This window comes from Drosophila takahashii, chromosome 3L (assembly GCF_030179915.1).
Source record: "Drosophila takahashii strain IR98-3 E-12201 chromosome 3L, DtakHiC1v2, whole genome shotgun sequence".
Taxonomy (NCBI): domain Eukaryota; kingdom Metazoa; phylum Arthropoda; class Insecta; order Diptera; family Drosophilidae; genus Drosophila; species Drosophila takahashii.
This window is the reverse complement of record NC_091680.1, coordinates 8,679,299-8,693,968: the sequence shown is the minus strand read 5'-3', so window position 1 is coordinate 8,693,968 and position 14,670 is coordinate 8,679,299. Positions and strand designations below refer to the sequence as shown.

At 42.4% G+C, this 14,670-nt stretch overlaps 3 protein-coding genes across 5 annotated transcripts; 2 read left to right on the top strand and 1 right to left on the bottom strand.

Moving 5' to 3' along the window:
* The first annotated feature begins 99 nt into the window (after nucleotides 1–99).
* pst (pastrel) lies at nucleotides 100–4,328 on the top strand. The gene is made up of 7 exons (XM_017154085.3): nucleotides 100–482; nucleotides 534–727; nucleotides 799–933; nucleotides 1,749–2,287; nucleotides 2,887–2,976; nucleotides 3,035–3,204; nucleotides 3,262–4,328. Exons 1-7 carry the CDS (start codon nucleotides 379–381, stop codon nucleotides 4,100–4,102), a joined length of 2,073 nt encoding a protein of 690 aa, XP_017009574.2. The 5' UTR covers nucleotides 100–378; the 3' UTR covers nucleotides 4,103–4,328.
* Nucleotides 4,329–4,801: 473 nt separating this feature from the next.
* On the top strand, nucleotides 4,802–7,675 carry CTCF. Its single transcript, XM_017154080.3, has 4 exons — nucleotides 4,802–4,930; nucleotides 5,053–5,415; nucleotides 5,474–7,389; nucleotides 7,446–7,675. The coding sequence occupies exons 2-4, from the start codon at nucleotides 5,055–5,057 to the stop codon at nucleotides 7,545–7,547; spliced, it is 2,379 nt and encodes a 792-aa protein (XP_017009569.2). The 5' UTR covers nucleotides 4,802–4,930; nucleotides 5,053–5,054; the 3' UTR covers nucleotides 7,548–7,675.
* A 435-nt stretch (nucleotides 7,676–8,110) lies between these two features.
* qm (geranylgeranyl pyrophosphate synthase quemao) lies at nucleotides 8,111–14,430 on the bottom strand. Of its 3 annotated transcripts, XR_001770320.3 has the most exons (8): nucleotides 14,086–14,428; nucleotides 13,730–13,884; nucleotides 10,718–10,862; nucleotides 10,397–10,657; nucleotides 10,234–10,336; nucleotides 10,027–10,154; nucleotides 8,970–9,457; nucleotides 8,111–8,379 (listed from the first exon to the last, which is right to left on the bottom strand). XR_001770320.3 is itself a non-coding variant. In XM_017154082.3 (7 exons), exons 1-7 carry the CDS (start codon nucleotides 14,149–14,151, stop codon nucleotides 9,299–9,301), a joined length of 981 nt encoding a protein of 326 aa, XP_017009571.2. In that variant the 5' UTR covers nucleotides 14,152–14,430; the 3' UTR covers nucleotides 8,111–9,298. The 3 variants fall into 3 exon arrangements, 2 of the variants coding, with proteins under 2 accessions (XP_017009571.2, XP_017009570.2); XM_017154082.3 differs by having other exon boundaries at nucleotides 8,111–9,457; nucleotides 10,718–10,826; nucleotides 14,086–14,430; XM_017154081.3 differs by having other exon boundaries at nucleotides 8,111–9,457.
* Between the last annotated feature and the right edge of the window lie 240 nt (nucleotides 14,431–14,670).

The window sequence follows — 14,670 nt, the reverse complement described above, 5'->3', positions numbered from 1 at the left end:
ACAATCTGGCAGCACTACGAATTCGCAAGTAGTTTTGATGGCTTGCGGCAGGTGATTTCACCTGTCTTTTCTATAAAAGCTGAATAGACGATCCTCTAAAACCTTTTTACCAACCTCGAAAAAACTAAACTAAAGAGGAAAATATGCGGAAAGCAGGAAAATCACTTAAGTATATTTTACCAGCGGGAAAGTAAGACCAGTTGTGGGCTGGCCCAATATGCCTGTTTTCTCTGGCTTGGCGTTTTGGTATTTCAAGTGCGATCGTGGTATTCGTAAGCGGAAGACGGAATGTGCGCATATAACTTGGTGATTACCCGGTAAAAACTTCATAAGCTGTGCAACTGCGGCAACGAGGAGTTCAAACTTAGGAGCTGAAGAATGGCAGAGGCTGGAGAAAACCGTGGTACCAATCGCACCGCCCGCGAAGTGCAGCAAAACTTCGCCGAGTCCCTGGGTTACGCCGAAGAGATAATCTGGGATTTGTAAGTACTGCGCAATTGGCTTTTCGGTTCCCAAAACATTTACAATTTCAGGTTGTCCCATGAGCAAGCCCACGTTCTAAAGAGAAAACTAAACGAACTGATTCGTGATCCTCCAGGACTTACAGAGGAAGAATTGGCCGCTAAGAGCATTGCTGAAATCGAGAAAGAGAGAAAAGCCCTATCGAAACTCACCGCGGAAAATGAGAAGGCCCGTCAGATAATTTTCGATGCCGTTTGGGAGCAGCGTAAGCAGGGGATCCGGATTGGGTAGTATATATTATATATCGGTTGCGTAAGACCTTTTTTTCCTATCCAGGTAAATACACCAATCGTCAATCGCTAACTGCCATCATCTACGTAATGGTGGTGACTGACGAAAAGGACGTCAATCGCGCCGAGGACTCCAGGACCTTCTCCTGCCATCCTGTTTTCCGGGCCCGCCGATGCGTCAGTGAGTATGGATAGCCCTGGATTATCTTGATTTAAATCTGAAAAAGTTTAAACTTTGTTAAATATTATTATTCCAAGTTCCAAAGGACTGAAACAATCTAAATCATCAACACATTTATATTCCCAGTTCTTTTTTTAAAGCCCATATATTTTACTGACTAACGAAAGCTCTAATCTAAATCACACTATCTTGATTCCCCTAACTCGTTAAATTCGAAACTAGACTTTTTTCAAAAAGTGGGATATATACATATAATCATCCCATATTTATAGATAATATAAAGTAACCTCTTCAAAATCTTAATTCAACATATTTCCCTAAAAACAATAGAGGTATACAAATTCCCAATATTTCTAGGTTAAATTCGAAACTAGAACGGTAAGCCATTTTTTTCCACAAAAGTGGGATATACATAGTCTTCCTATATTTATAGATATCATAAAATGACCTCTTCAAATTCTTAATTTAACTTATTTCCCTAAAAACAATAGTGGTATAAAAATTGATAACCGAAGAGATAAGATAGGGAAACTAAGCTTGTAAATTACTTACGGATAGTAAGTAATAGTACTTATGGATAGTAACCTACTAAAACTGCCAAATCCTCTGACTAATTTTGCAATTGTTTATAATAGTGGTATAGTGGTATAAAAATTCCCAATATTTCAACGATATAGGCAAAGTTTTCCAACTTGATAAGCAAACTGATAAGATAGGGAAACTATGCTTGTTAATTACTTACGGATAGTAAGTAATAGTACTTATGGATAGTAACCAAAAACCCCCTTTCTAATTTTCTAATTTTTCCCCCACAGCCGGCAGCAGTGGCCGCAGCAGCGACAGCTCCGATTGCTGCAATCTGTTCGTCGACGAGACCGGCCGAGTCTATCAGAACTGGGAGCAGTATGTGGCCACCAACGAGCTGCCCGAGGGAGTGATGGTGGCCCCCGAGAAGGGTGTCTATCGCCTGGTCAGGGACCATGTGCGTCTGGACAAGTACATAACCCCCGCAGGCAGCACCAACAAGAAGGTGCTGGGCTACCTGGATACGGGTTCGGCGATCGGAGGCTTTGCCGCCGCCTGCGTGCCCATAGCTGCGCTGCTGACGCTTCCCGTTTCGGGTCCGGTGATGGCCGTAGCCGGAGCCGTGGGTTTGGCCAGTGCAGGATACGCGACAGCCCGTTCCGGCGGCAAGTTGGTGGATCGCAGCCAGCACGAGCAGTCGATCAATGTCACCAATCGCGAGGCACGTGGCCATTGGCTGGGCGTCCTCGCTGGCACCGTGGGATTGGGAGCAGCTGGAGCCACCACAGCCGTGACGGCGGCCACCAACGCGGGACGCGAAGTGGGAGCGGTGAGTCCTTATATACACAGAAAAAAAACCGATATGAAATTGGGTTATTTCTACCTTATTTCATATCAATAAAGAGCCGATATGATTTATGCCAAATTTAAGATTCAAACATATCAACATGATATTTTATCATATCATAAAAAATACCAAAATTAGTATTTTTTGAGCAAATAATATAAAAAAAGATTAAAATAATAATCATTTTGATATGAATAACTTGATCTTTAAAAAATATCAAATTGACCATTACCCTTTTTTTTCTGTGTATATATATTTATTATTTATTTATAGACAGAAAAAAAACCTATATGAAATAGGGTTATTTCTACCTTATTTCATATCAATAAAGAGCCGATAGGATTTATGTCAAATTTAAGATTCAAACATATCAACATGATATTTTATCATATCATAAAAAATACCAAGTTTAGTATTTTTTGAGCAAATAATATAAAAAAAGATTAAAATAATCTTTATTCATATCAAAATGATATGAATAACTTGATCTTTAAAAAATATCAAATTGACCATTACCATTTTTTTTCCTATGTATATATATTTAGTAAGAAAATCTTAAGCTATTAAAATTTGTTTTTCAGATCACTCAGCTGACTGTGAATGGCATGAACATCTCCTCCATCGTGGTCTCGGGCACTGGAGTGGCCAACGGTGTGCTGGACTTGATTTTGGTAAGTCGCACGGCGTTTCCAAACTCCTAAAGCAGCTAAAATTGTATGCTGCTCACAGAAAGTCCAAGATGGTGACGATATTACTGGCATGGATGTGCTGCAGCTGTCCGCTTCATTGGTGCTGCTCACGCACAGCGTCTACAATTTCAAACTGGCCTCGACCATCATCGCCGAGACGTCCAACAGTAAATTATCTGGCTATCGTGAAACACTCAGTAATCGCCAAAGGTATGAGAATATTAAGTACTAGATTACCCTTTACTTATAAACCCTATATCTTTGCAGACGCTCCTTTGATAAGATGTCCAAGGAGACCATTCGGCTGCGAGGCACCACACGCGGCAAGCTGGACATTATTCGAAACGTGAACGAAATGCCATCGCGCCAGCAGTTCAATGATCTGTACAAAATCAATAAGAACTTGAACCAGGAGGGCGTGCGATACTCCTTTGCGCCCGATGGCCAGGGCATCCTGCTAAATGGCGAGGTGCAGACGACGGCCGCCGATTTGCGGGCCAGTGTGCAGCATAACCAGGGACCGAATGTCCTGGGCCAAGTTAGTCAGCAGATTCCGGCTAGCCATGCCGAATCGGGACGTCTAAATTTAGACCAGCTAACTCAGGGCTCGCGACTAATTGGACCGCTGCCCACGGCAAATCCGCGAAACGAACCCAGTACTTATGCCGCCGGGGTTTTTGCTTTGGAGCTCAGCTCCGTGATGGTTGGCGGCGTGTTGTTTGTGCTGGAGAACTACGGCCGAGTCCTCTTTGAGCACGTGATCAATGCCGAGAGCTTCGAGAATCTGATCAGCGGCATGGCCGATAATCTGGAACCGGAGGTCTTTGATTTTATCATGAGGCTCACACGAACCTTCATGGACAGCTTTCTGGACGAGCTCACCACGGTGCTGAAGTTCTTCATTTCGACGGAGTCTGTGCTCTTCCGCATCCTGCAGCAGGTGCTGAATAACTACAGAGACATGCCCTATGAAACGGTGGAGCGGCACACTGGCGACATCATTCGAGCGGTCAGGGCTTACTTCATGTCCCTCAATCCGAACGCCTACGCGGAACTTCTCCAAAAGTGCACCACTTGTGTCGGCTACTTCAGCATTTGTCCCTTGTAAGCGTAGGGATTTATGATTCCACCTTTTAAAATTAGTGATTAGAAGCCATCAAAATGTGATGATTGGTGCCTTATTGTTGAAACACAAACGAAATTCACAAAGTTTTTATATGCATCTGTGTTAATTACTTTTTAATCCTTTTATATATGAAATTTACATTTAACTAAGAGCACAAATTGACATTGTTAAAATCGAAATAAAAACCAAATTCGCAAGACGAAACAAATGTGTATTTTAATAATTAAAAAAATTAAAATGAAATTTAAATCTAACCAATTTTGAGCACAAATTGACATTGATAAAATCGAAACAAACAAAACAAATTCGCAAGGCGAAACTAAAGTACATATATTTTAAAAGGAAATTCGAGTCCAATAGAAATATATTCATTTTAATAACAGGTTTTCAAAATCTTGTGAGTCCATATCTTCTCATTGAGTCTCATACATACAAACGTACCAAATTATTTATTAATCATCTATAAATTCTCTACTTGTATTAATGAATTTAACAAGGGTTAGAAAATAACTTAAAATATCATAAGTATTACATTTGTATCTGATATTCTCAGAGTCTTATAACTGTTTCAAAAACTAAACGATATTTCACGATCAGGCGTGCGCATAAACATGGTAATTGCGTACTTAGCGATGACAAATACTGACCGCATCGATATATCGATAACTGGCGCTACTGATGCTATATGTCGCCATCTTTTATTAGAAATGGGCAGCTGTTTCAGTTGGAGCGATTAAAAACGCGAAATAAGCAACAATAACAAAAATCTTCACTGTGTTTAACCCAAGCTTCGTTGGTAATTAAGTGCCGGTAAGTAGTTAATCAACTGGGGAACTTAATTGGTCGCGGCGAGAAATCGATAGGCGCCCTCTTGGGGGCTCTCGGCCATCCGCTGTGGGTCGCCACCACTGAACTCTAACTTTTGTGCGTAGGAATGCCCAAAAGAAAGGCGAAGGCCGAGGACTCCGAGGATCTGCAGTCGTTCCTCAACAATTTCCACAAGGAAACCGAGGGCAGCGGCGATGACAAGGTGGTGCACACGATTCTAAAGGCCATTAGCGCAGAGGATGAGGATGAGGAATTGCAGGAGGAGGAGGAGGCTCCTGGGTCGGAACAGGAGGAGGAGCAGGAAGAGGACGACGACGACGACGACAAGTACTTCATAGATGACGAGGGCAATTGCTACATCAAGACGACGCCCAAGAAGCAAAAGGAGCTGCAAAAGAAGCTACAAAAAGCGGCTGCGAAGCCCGGAAAAGCCACACGATCGGTGGTGAGCAAGGCCACCAATAAATGTGGGTATCCAGTGGTATCCAATCCTAAGCATCTCATTACTTGATTCTTCCCCCTTAGCCATCAATCTGCGCCCAGCCAAGTCGCCACCAAAAGCCGCCACAACGAAGCAGCCACCGGAACCCAAGACCATCAGCGTTCGTTCTACAAGAGCAGCATCTGTGGTTAAGCCGAAGGAGCTACCACCTCCACCTGCTCCCGCTCCCAAAGTTCCCGCCACCAGGGGCAGGCCGAGAAAGAACCCCATTGCCCCAAAACCCGAACCCATGGATTTGGAGCGTGAGATCGAGGAGCTGGTGGATGAGCCCGATCTCGGTTCGGTCATCACCGATTTATCCGACTATGCAGTGGACTCTGCCGACGTGGAGGCAGCCTCATCCGTGCTGGAGGCCAACGAGAATGAGGTCTACGAGTTCGAGGAAGGAGTAGAAGGAGCAGCAACGGAGGAGGAGGACAAGAAGGACCTAGACTTTGTGGTCAGCGGCAAAGAAGTAAAGCTAAAGCCAAGTTCTGCCAACCAAGCGGGACAAAAGTACGTATGCCCGCACTGCCCGTACACGGCCAACAAGAAGTTCTTGATGTCGCGCCATTGCCGGAGTCACGACTACGAGCCGGCCTTCAAGTGCCACATCTGCGAGCGATCCTTCCGCTCGAATGTGGGTCTGCAGAACCATTTGAACACGCACATGGGCAAGAAGCCGCACAAATGCAAGTCCTGCGAGAGCGCCTTCACCACCAGCGGCGAGCTGATACGGCACACGCGCTACAAGCACACCAAGGAGAAGCCGCACAAGTGCACGGAGTGCAGCTACGCCAGCGTGGAGCTGACCAAGCTGCGTCGCCACATGACCTGCCACACGGGCGAGCGACCGTATCAGTGTCCGCACTGTACGTACGCCTCGCAGGACATGTTCAAGCTGAAGCGGCATCTGGTGATCCATACGGGCGAGAAGAAGTACCAGTGCGACATCTGCAAGTCGCGCTTCACGCAGTCCAACTCGCTGAAGGCCCACAAGCTCATCCACAGCGTGGTGGACAAGCCCGTCTTTCAGTGCACCTTGTGTCCGACGACGTGCGGCCGAAAGGCCGACCTCCGCATCCACATCAAGCACATGCACACCTCCGATCAGCCCATCACTTGCCGGCGTTGCGGCCAACAGTTGCCCGATCGCTATCAGTACAAGTTGCACGTGAAATCGCACGAGGGCGAGAAGTGCTACCGCTGCAAGCTGTGCAGCTACGCCTCCGTGACCCAACGCCATTTGGCCTCGCACATGCTCATCCACCTGGACGAGAAGCCCTTCCGCTGCGAGCAGTGTCCGCAGGCCTTCCGCCAGAATCAACTGCTGCGCCGGCACATAAATCTCATGCACAACGATGAGTATCAGCCGCCTGTGCCGCGCGCCAAGATGCACAAGTGTCCCAGCTGCTCGCGGGAGTTCACCCACAAGGGTAATCTTATGCGGCACATGGAGATGCACGACGATGCAGCGAAGGCTCGCGAAAAACAGCGCCGCCTCAAGATGGGCCGAAATGTGCGTCTGCAGAAGGATGGAACTGTCATCACGGTGGTCGGTGATGAATTCGTTGACATAGATGAGGAGGAAATTGGAGATGAGGACAACCCGGAGAGCTATGACCTGGCCGAAATCGAGCCAGAGGATGAAGAAGATGAAGATGGTGAAGAAATCCTACCCACTACAAGGCCCGCACCTGTGATTATCAACAAACAGGCCAGGCTGGCGGGCTCCGTGAAGCAGCCCAGGATTATCAATCGTCGCCTTAGAGCTCCCGGCGGCACCAAGACGTTTCACATAAAAGAGGAGCCCGACAACTCGGACTTCACCGTGGAACTTCAGGGAGATGACGGCGAGGTGATGGTCGTGGAGCTGGTCAACGGTGACGAGGAAGTGGTCGTCAAACGTGAGCCGGCCCAGAAATCGAATATTAATGCCAACAACTGCTTTGGTTTCGAGGTGGGTTTAAAAACTGGTATCAGCCATTCCATTATTAACACATTTTTCTCTTTCAGGAGGACGAAGATTATGAAGATTTCGAGGAACAGGAAAACGGAGTCGATGGCGCTTCGCAGGAGTTTCTTCAGCTGATGGACATGATTGAGCAGGATTCTTAGTCTCCTGGAAAAGAAAAAGTAGCGATAAGTAATTAAGGCTAACTTATGTACATACCAAGGATACGATAACGAGATTCAACGTTATATTGTTTTCTATTTAAATAAATATTCTTAAATTTAAAAACCTACATTTATTTGTGTTACCTTTGCCGTCTGTCGAATGTCTTTGAGATTTAGTTGTTTTTATATGCCAAATAAATAGAGTCCTCCGTGAATCATTAAATTTTTCGAATTGAATGAATGAATAACTTTTATGAATTTTTTTTAATCGTCAGATTTTTTGCTTTCTTTTGAGAACAAAAAGTGCCAAATTTTTAACAAATAAATGTTAACTGCTTAGAAAATAAAATTCATGCAGATTTAATCACAAAATGATGGCCCTTTCTTCTTCAAAAGTAATTGTCGTTTAAATTATTTCGGAATTCATGCCATTCATTCATTCAATTCTATTAAACTCAAAATTCTAATTAATTCATTCATATAAAACAAAAAATTCAAAATAATTCATTGAATCCATTCAATGGATATTTTAAATGATTAAAAAAGATCCCCAACTCTTCCTGTTAAGTTGACAACTTGGCATAAATATTTATTTAAATACATATACATATATTTCAATGCTTTCATTAGTGGTATATGGGCAAAATGTTAGGTGCGCTTGCGTTTAGCTGCATCTGGGCGTGCACTGTAAATTCTCGGCTATTAGTTGTCGTTCCTACCATAAAATGTTCGCATAGTTTACAATTTGTTTTCGTATTCTCTTCAGCAATCTGGTTACTCCTCTTGTTCTTTTTGATGTGGTTTCTCTTGCCGTTTTTTTTCAAGTGTATAACTACAATAAAAATATATATATTTATATATAATATATGTATATACTTTTTAGGTGGTGCAATGTGCAAAAATCTGCTGTGCAGTGCATCATTATTATTATTTCAATATATAGTTGCTTTTCTTTTGTGTTGATTTTTGTAGTTGTTGCATAAAACGTTAACAATTTGTCGTTAATAGTACATATGTATACGAATTGCCTTTTGTATAACAATTAAAATGGAACAACGTCGATAAAGGAAGTGCACATTGAGTTCCGAGTGAGTTAGATTTAAAAATGACACTTAGAAATCGAAAATTGCTTGCAGAATCGAGTTACGAATACGAAACACACTTAGAAATACAAGAGCTAAAAAAAGTTGCATATCCTATAATTAAGTTAATGCTCTGCGAGATTTGCCTGACCCCATTCATTCTCTGGGCAAAAGGAAGGAAACTAATCGAGCCGTCGTGGCCACCGTAACTATCTAAGTAACTTTAAAGCGAAACTAAGTTAAAAATTAAACAAAAACAAATTCTTGGAAAGCTGTGCTATGGCTCTTTGCTTTTTGCTCTTCGCTAGCTCACTGATAAGCTTGGCTTATATCAATTTACTTTTGGCTTAACAATTCTCTGTGTAAGGCTGCTGTTGGTTTTCTTTTCCATCCCTGTGCTTTCTGTTTCCATTACATTCCTCTAAATTTATCCATACATTTCCGTTCTCATCGCTCTAGTTTTGGTTGAAAATAAAGGGTTCTCTGTGGGTTTTTTCCGGTTGGCCAAGGGGAACATAAATCTCAGAATATCTTCAGCTTCTGCAGGAAACGCAACAACGGCGCACTGAGGCAGGCGGTGGCCTCCTGCTGCTGCTGTCTCGGATTGGCGGCAAAAGAGGCTCTGCCGTTCGCAATTCACGACTGCTCCCTCTTTTGCCTCTTTGGCTGCTAATTGCAATTGAGCGTGTTCTGGTTGGGGCTGCTGCGTGAGACGTTGTTGTGATTGATCTGGTTCGACTGCGTGATGCTGGCGCTGTCGCTCGTCTTCCACGACAGCAGCTTGTTGAGGAGGTGGTCCATGAAGGGATTGTTGCCCAGCCGAGTTACCTGTGTGGGATGAGAGATTATAGTAATTATTAGTTGGGAATAAACAGCTTGTTCTAGTTATGGAATATTTATATCTGATAAGGATGATTCTATAAACTAAATTTATAGCAATAATTTGTAAAACCAATAAGGTATAGACTAATTCTAAACCTGTTCTAAATGTATTTTTATACGTTATTGCTCTTTGTAAGTATCTAAAGTATCTAAGTTCCAAGGAACCCCTAATTCTAGTTTTGGAATGTGTATTTTCAGTTAAACTTATAGTTATAACTTATCCAAGGAATATACAAATGGAATGTAAAGGTTTATACTATATAAACTTTTATACTTCATTGCTCACAAAAAAAATCGAGGAATTTCCTTTAAATCTAGAAATTTTTTTTTTAATTTTCTTGATCAAGAAAGGTTTTCTATATTTAAAGGCAAATTTTCTAATACCAAGAAATTTTTTTCTATTTTCAAAGGTAGGCCGAGATTTCTAAAATTTAGAAATTCATTTTTATGAGTGCATCCAAAGTAACCAAGTTCCAAGGAACTACTATTTCTCTTAATGCTCCTTCAGTACTAACCTCCGCCCGCGCCTCCGCATCCAGCGTCTCCAGAACCTTGCGTGTATACTGAAAGCTGCCCAGCTTTTCCAGCAAGGTGATGCAGTACTTCTTGACCTCAATGTCGTGCGTGCGCTGGCGTAATATGTCTGTGGATATAGCCATAAGCCCCCGGCTTGATGAGTGGAAAGCCTTTTGGGTGAGGTCAGTACGCGTGCTGGTACTTACGCAAAACCTGTTTATCCTGCTTCTGGGTGCGAACCGCATGGATTACTGGGAAACCGAACTTGCCCTCTGTCAAATCCTCAGCGAAGCTCTTGTTTTCCGTGTACTACGTGGAAATGTCATTTATGATTAACCGATTTTGGCATGTAGTCTCTTATCCCCTCACCTCTTTCAAACTCAGGTTGCAGTAATCGTCGCGTATCTGGAAGTACAGGCCCAGAATAGCCGTCAACTTGGAGTAGTCCTCTTTATTCGAGCTAAACAGCTGCATCAGGCGGATGGCCAGCATGAAGAGGCCGCCGGTTTTGCGCACAGTCATTAGCTTGTAATCGGACTCCGAGGGACACGTGAAGCTGTCGCGCCAATAGATCTCCATGCCCTGTCCACGATGCAGCTCCAGCAACTGTTCCGTGTACACCTTGGTGGCCTGCAAAAAAATGCGAATTACTGGACATTCCATTCCATGGATCTCGGGTTGCGTTCGCACCTCCGGGTGATCCAGCTGTTGCACCTTCTCCAGCGCCAGGAACAAAGCATAGTTAGCCGCATTTATGGTGCTGGCCACGCCGTATATGGAATGCGCCACGGGCACACCTCTGCGAAGGATCGAATTGTCTTCAATATCATCAATGCTGTAAGTTAGTATCAAGAACACATAGGTATATAATAGCTGTGAGTTGATTAATCGTGTACAAGGCAGTTACTTCTATTCAACCTTATAACTAACTACTTTTCTACGTTTTTTCATAAAGTGTTTAAGTCATTTTTTTCTAATATTTAAATGGGAAATTAAATTTGAAAAACTTTGGTTTCTTTAAGAAAAAATGGACCAGTTTTCAAAAAGAATTATAAAGAATTTTGTGGTTGTGGAATTATAATTTCTGTCAGTTGATTACAACAAGGCAGTTACTTCTATTCAACCTTAAAATTAACTACTTTTCTACGTTTTTTTCATAAAATGTTTAAGTCTTAATTTTGGGTAAACATTTTAATTGGACTGCTTTTCAAAAAGAATTATGTAGAATTTTGTGGTTGTGGAATTATAATAATAGCGGTGATTTGATTAATCTTGTACAAGGCAGTTACTTTTATTTAAATTTAAACTACTGCTAACTACTTCCCGAAGTTTTTCCATAAAATGTTTGAGACATTCTTGTGTATAATATATTTATGATCGTAAAATTCCAAAAAAATAGTTCATGGAATACATTAAAGTTTTTAAAAAGATTACAAAGAATTTTGTGGTTGTGGAATTAAAATAAAAATAAATATTTTTATTATGCTTAACTCTTTACTTATGCACTCCAAAATTGTATTCGCTGGGAAATACGATAATTTACTAATCAGCAGATGTTTTTGTGAAACCATTAATTTCAAATTACACCATATGCACACGTAGTGAATAAAAAATATGGGGTTTTAAATAGAATTTACCAATTCGAGCGTGTATAAAGTTAGGAGAACTCGTCACGTGTCCCCCACCGACTCCCCCACTAGGTGTTCCTCCCCTTCGACTCCCTCCCCATCCCCTGGCAGGCTAAGCATACATATTTATGAACATACGGTGGCCCCATAATAGATGTGTAAATTTAAGCCCCGCTTTAAGGCCTCCATCGCTTCAATAACTATGGTGCCCGGCGGGTAAAACGAGCTGGGCAGCTCAACATTTGCGTAATTAAAAAATGTTTGCGCTCCGCCAAAGCTGGCAAAGCCATTGGTAGGGAATATGGATGGTATGGGTCGGGATTGGATGGTATGATGGTATGGTATGAAGGCGTGGGCGTTGAAGCGACAACGCACAAAGGGGCTGGGATATGCAAAGGACAAGGGGTGAAAGGAGGAGGCAGCGGAGGCTGGAAAATGAGGAAAACGGGGAAAACAGTGGGCGTGCTGCGTGGCAAGAGTTGTGACAATGCCTGTCGACTGGCGACGGGCTGACTAACTGACAATGGGCATAAGTGCATGAATGACGGACGTGGGTCGGGGTACTTGGGCACTACTGACTACTGCTGTAACTGCTGGCATCGTTGTAAAACTAAGTTTTTGCCAATATGAAAATGCATTACTAAAAAGGAACAAAAAAAAAAACACCAAGAACATACGGGCCACTTGGGGGAATGAGAATGAGACTGCGAATGGGAATGCTGCCAAGGAACAATGCTGGGGATTTTAAGCCGAATTAAGGCCATTTCAGAGTGTTTGAAGGCGACAGGTGGCCGTAGGCAGGACACGATTAGCCCGAAAAAAGACATGAATACTTCCTTAGCTGCTGCCTGAAGATAGTCGCCACTTCGATTCGTTTTACTGACTTTAATTGAAAAGCGGCAGACACTTCAATTGGCCGAGTTCAAAGTTTAATTGTGGCGTTGCCAAGCCAGAGCTCTTTTATCCCATTCCTCACATTTTATTTTACCCAGGGGCCTGGAGAAAAATCTAAATAATTTATGCAATTTCGGATTCGACAATGGAATGCAAAGAAAATCAATTGTAAACAGAAAAACCTGCGGGCTCATGATGAAATTTGGAAATTGATTTGAGGCCATCGCACAGTGCTCTGCTTAAATAAAATAGCCAACAAACGTGCGAGAACATTACTCAATATGGCCAAATCTATTTGGGGGACCGGAGTGAGTCACCACCAAATGATAATACAAAAGTTTTATACAACATATGCGCGTTATGGAAATGAACTGCTTGCTGATGTTGATAAGAACTTCTCGTGCGAGCACATATGGCAAGCATTTCTATATGTTTCCTATATTTTTGGGGCAAGAAGAGATCCCCGTCATCACTTCCCCTAAGAACTTCACACTCGATTAGGCATTTAACTGGAATCCATCTAAACAAAGCAAATAAACTAAATGTATACAAATACAGGCTGTGCAAGTGTGAAGAAAGATTAAACATGCTGGGAAGGGGTAAAAACAGGGTGAGGGGTCAAACGGTTGGGGGTTTTTTGGGGTACAAACAAGAGTGCAGACCAGAAAAGCAAAGAATTAAATGCATGATTAGTTGACGTGCAATATCGACAGGTATTTAAGTACGGCCATAAAATTAGCACTCGGATTTTGTACGGTTTCTTAATGACATTTGTGGTTTAAATATATTTTTTTAGTGAAATAATATGCTAATTATGTTAATTAATAACCCAGTTTACTCAATTTTATACAGACATTTATAAGTATAATAATAATAATTATTTACAAAATGAACAATTGATTATTTTATAAGACAAGAACTAAAAGTTTTAAATAATTTGGAGTATTTAATTAAAAAGTCAGGCAAATATTTTTCCCAACTATTCATTTTAAATTAAACAACTCTTTTCAAAAAATCCCTAAATTCTAATATAATGTCATGTGTGTAGTCACCCATTACTTAGTATACAAAAACAGCCACAAAACGATAAAGTTCCTAAATCAATGCTGATATATTGGCATGCAATTTAGGGCTATTAATCCGACCACAGCTGTATACTATATATAAATGATATACTCACAGTAAACTGGAATTGTGCAGCATCTGCACAATGTCCCCGATCTGCGCCAACTTTTCGCCCGGTATGAGCAACCAGTGATTGAAGGCCAAGGCCAACTCGGAGCGGAATTGTTTGCCAGGAATCTGTTGTATGTATGTGAAGGGCTGCAGCAGAATCTGGATAGCGTTTGGCCATTTTTGTGCGTGGGCCACATGTAAATAAACCCCAAAAAAGGAGTGGGTGGTGTGGGTTGTGGGTTGACAGGGAATAAGAAGAGAAGAAGGCCGAGAGAGCTAGTTAGTTAGTGTCTTTCGGGGGTGCCACTTTCAAATGTCAAAGTTCAGGGGTCCGGAAGGATTAAGCCGTGGGATAAGTACCTCATCCTGCTCCTTTAGCGTTGATTTATCTTTGGTCTTTTGCAATATGCTGTTCAGTTCCTCCATTGTTGTTGTTGCTGTCGCTCCGCCGTGGCCTTGCGTGTATGTGCTTTTGTTGTTTTGATTGCGGGGGGCGGGCGAACCGAACGCGGGGTGGGGCGTGCTTTTTGTTTACCGCTGGGCTCCGCGACACGCGTGACTAGAATTGTTTGTGGGCCGCTCGTCGCTGGTCCAACTCGATTTTCGCTTAATCCGCACGGATCAGGGCAAATACACACCACGGAAAGACCAAAAACAGACTGTTATTGAAGTTCTTCCGCGGCCTGCGTATTAGAGGTGTACGCGAGTCGATAGACTCGAGAGTGCTTTTTGTGCAACTATCGATTCTACCAGGGATGAGAAATCTAGCGTTTGGCGGGAAATGGCCAAACATTAATTTATTCCGGTGTGATAGAAAAATACATATATTTTTTAACATACATGATCTTAAACAAGAAGTTAATCAAAGTTTTTACTTGGTATAAGCGAAATTCACGATGTTGACAATATTTTTGGTTTTTAAAAGCCCATATTTATGACTCACCC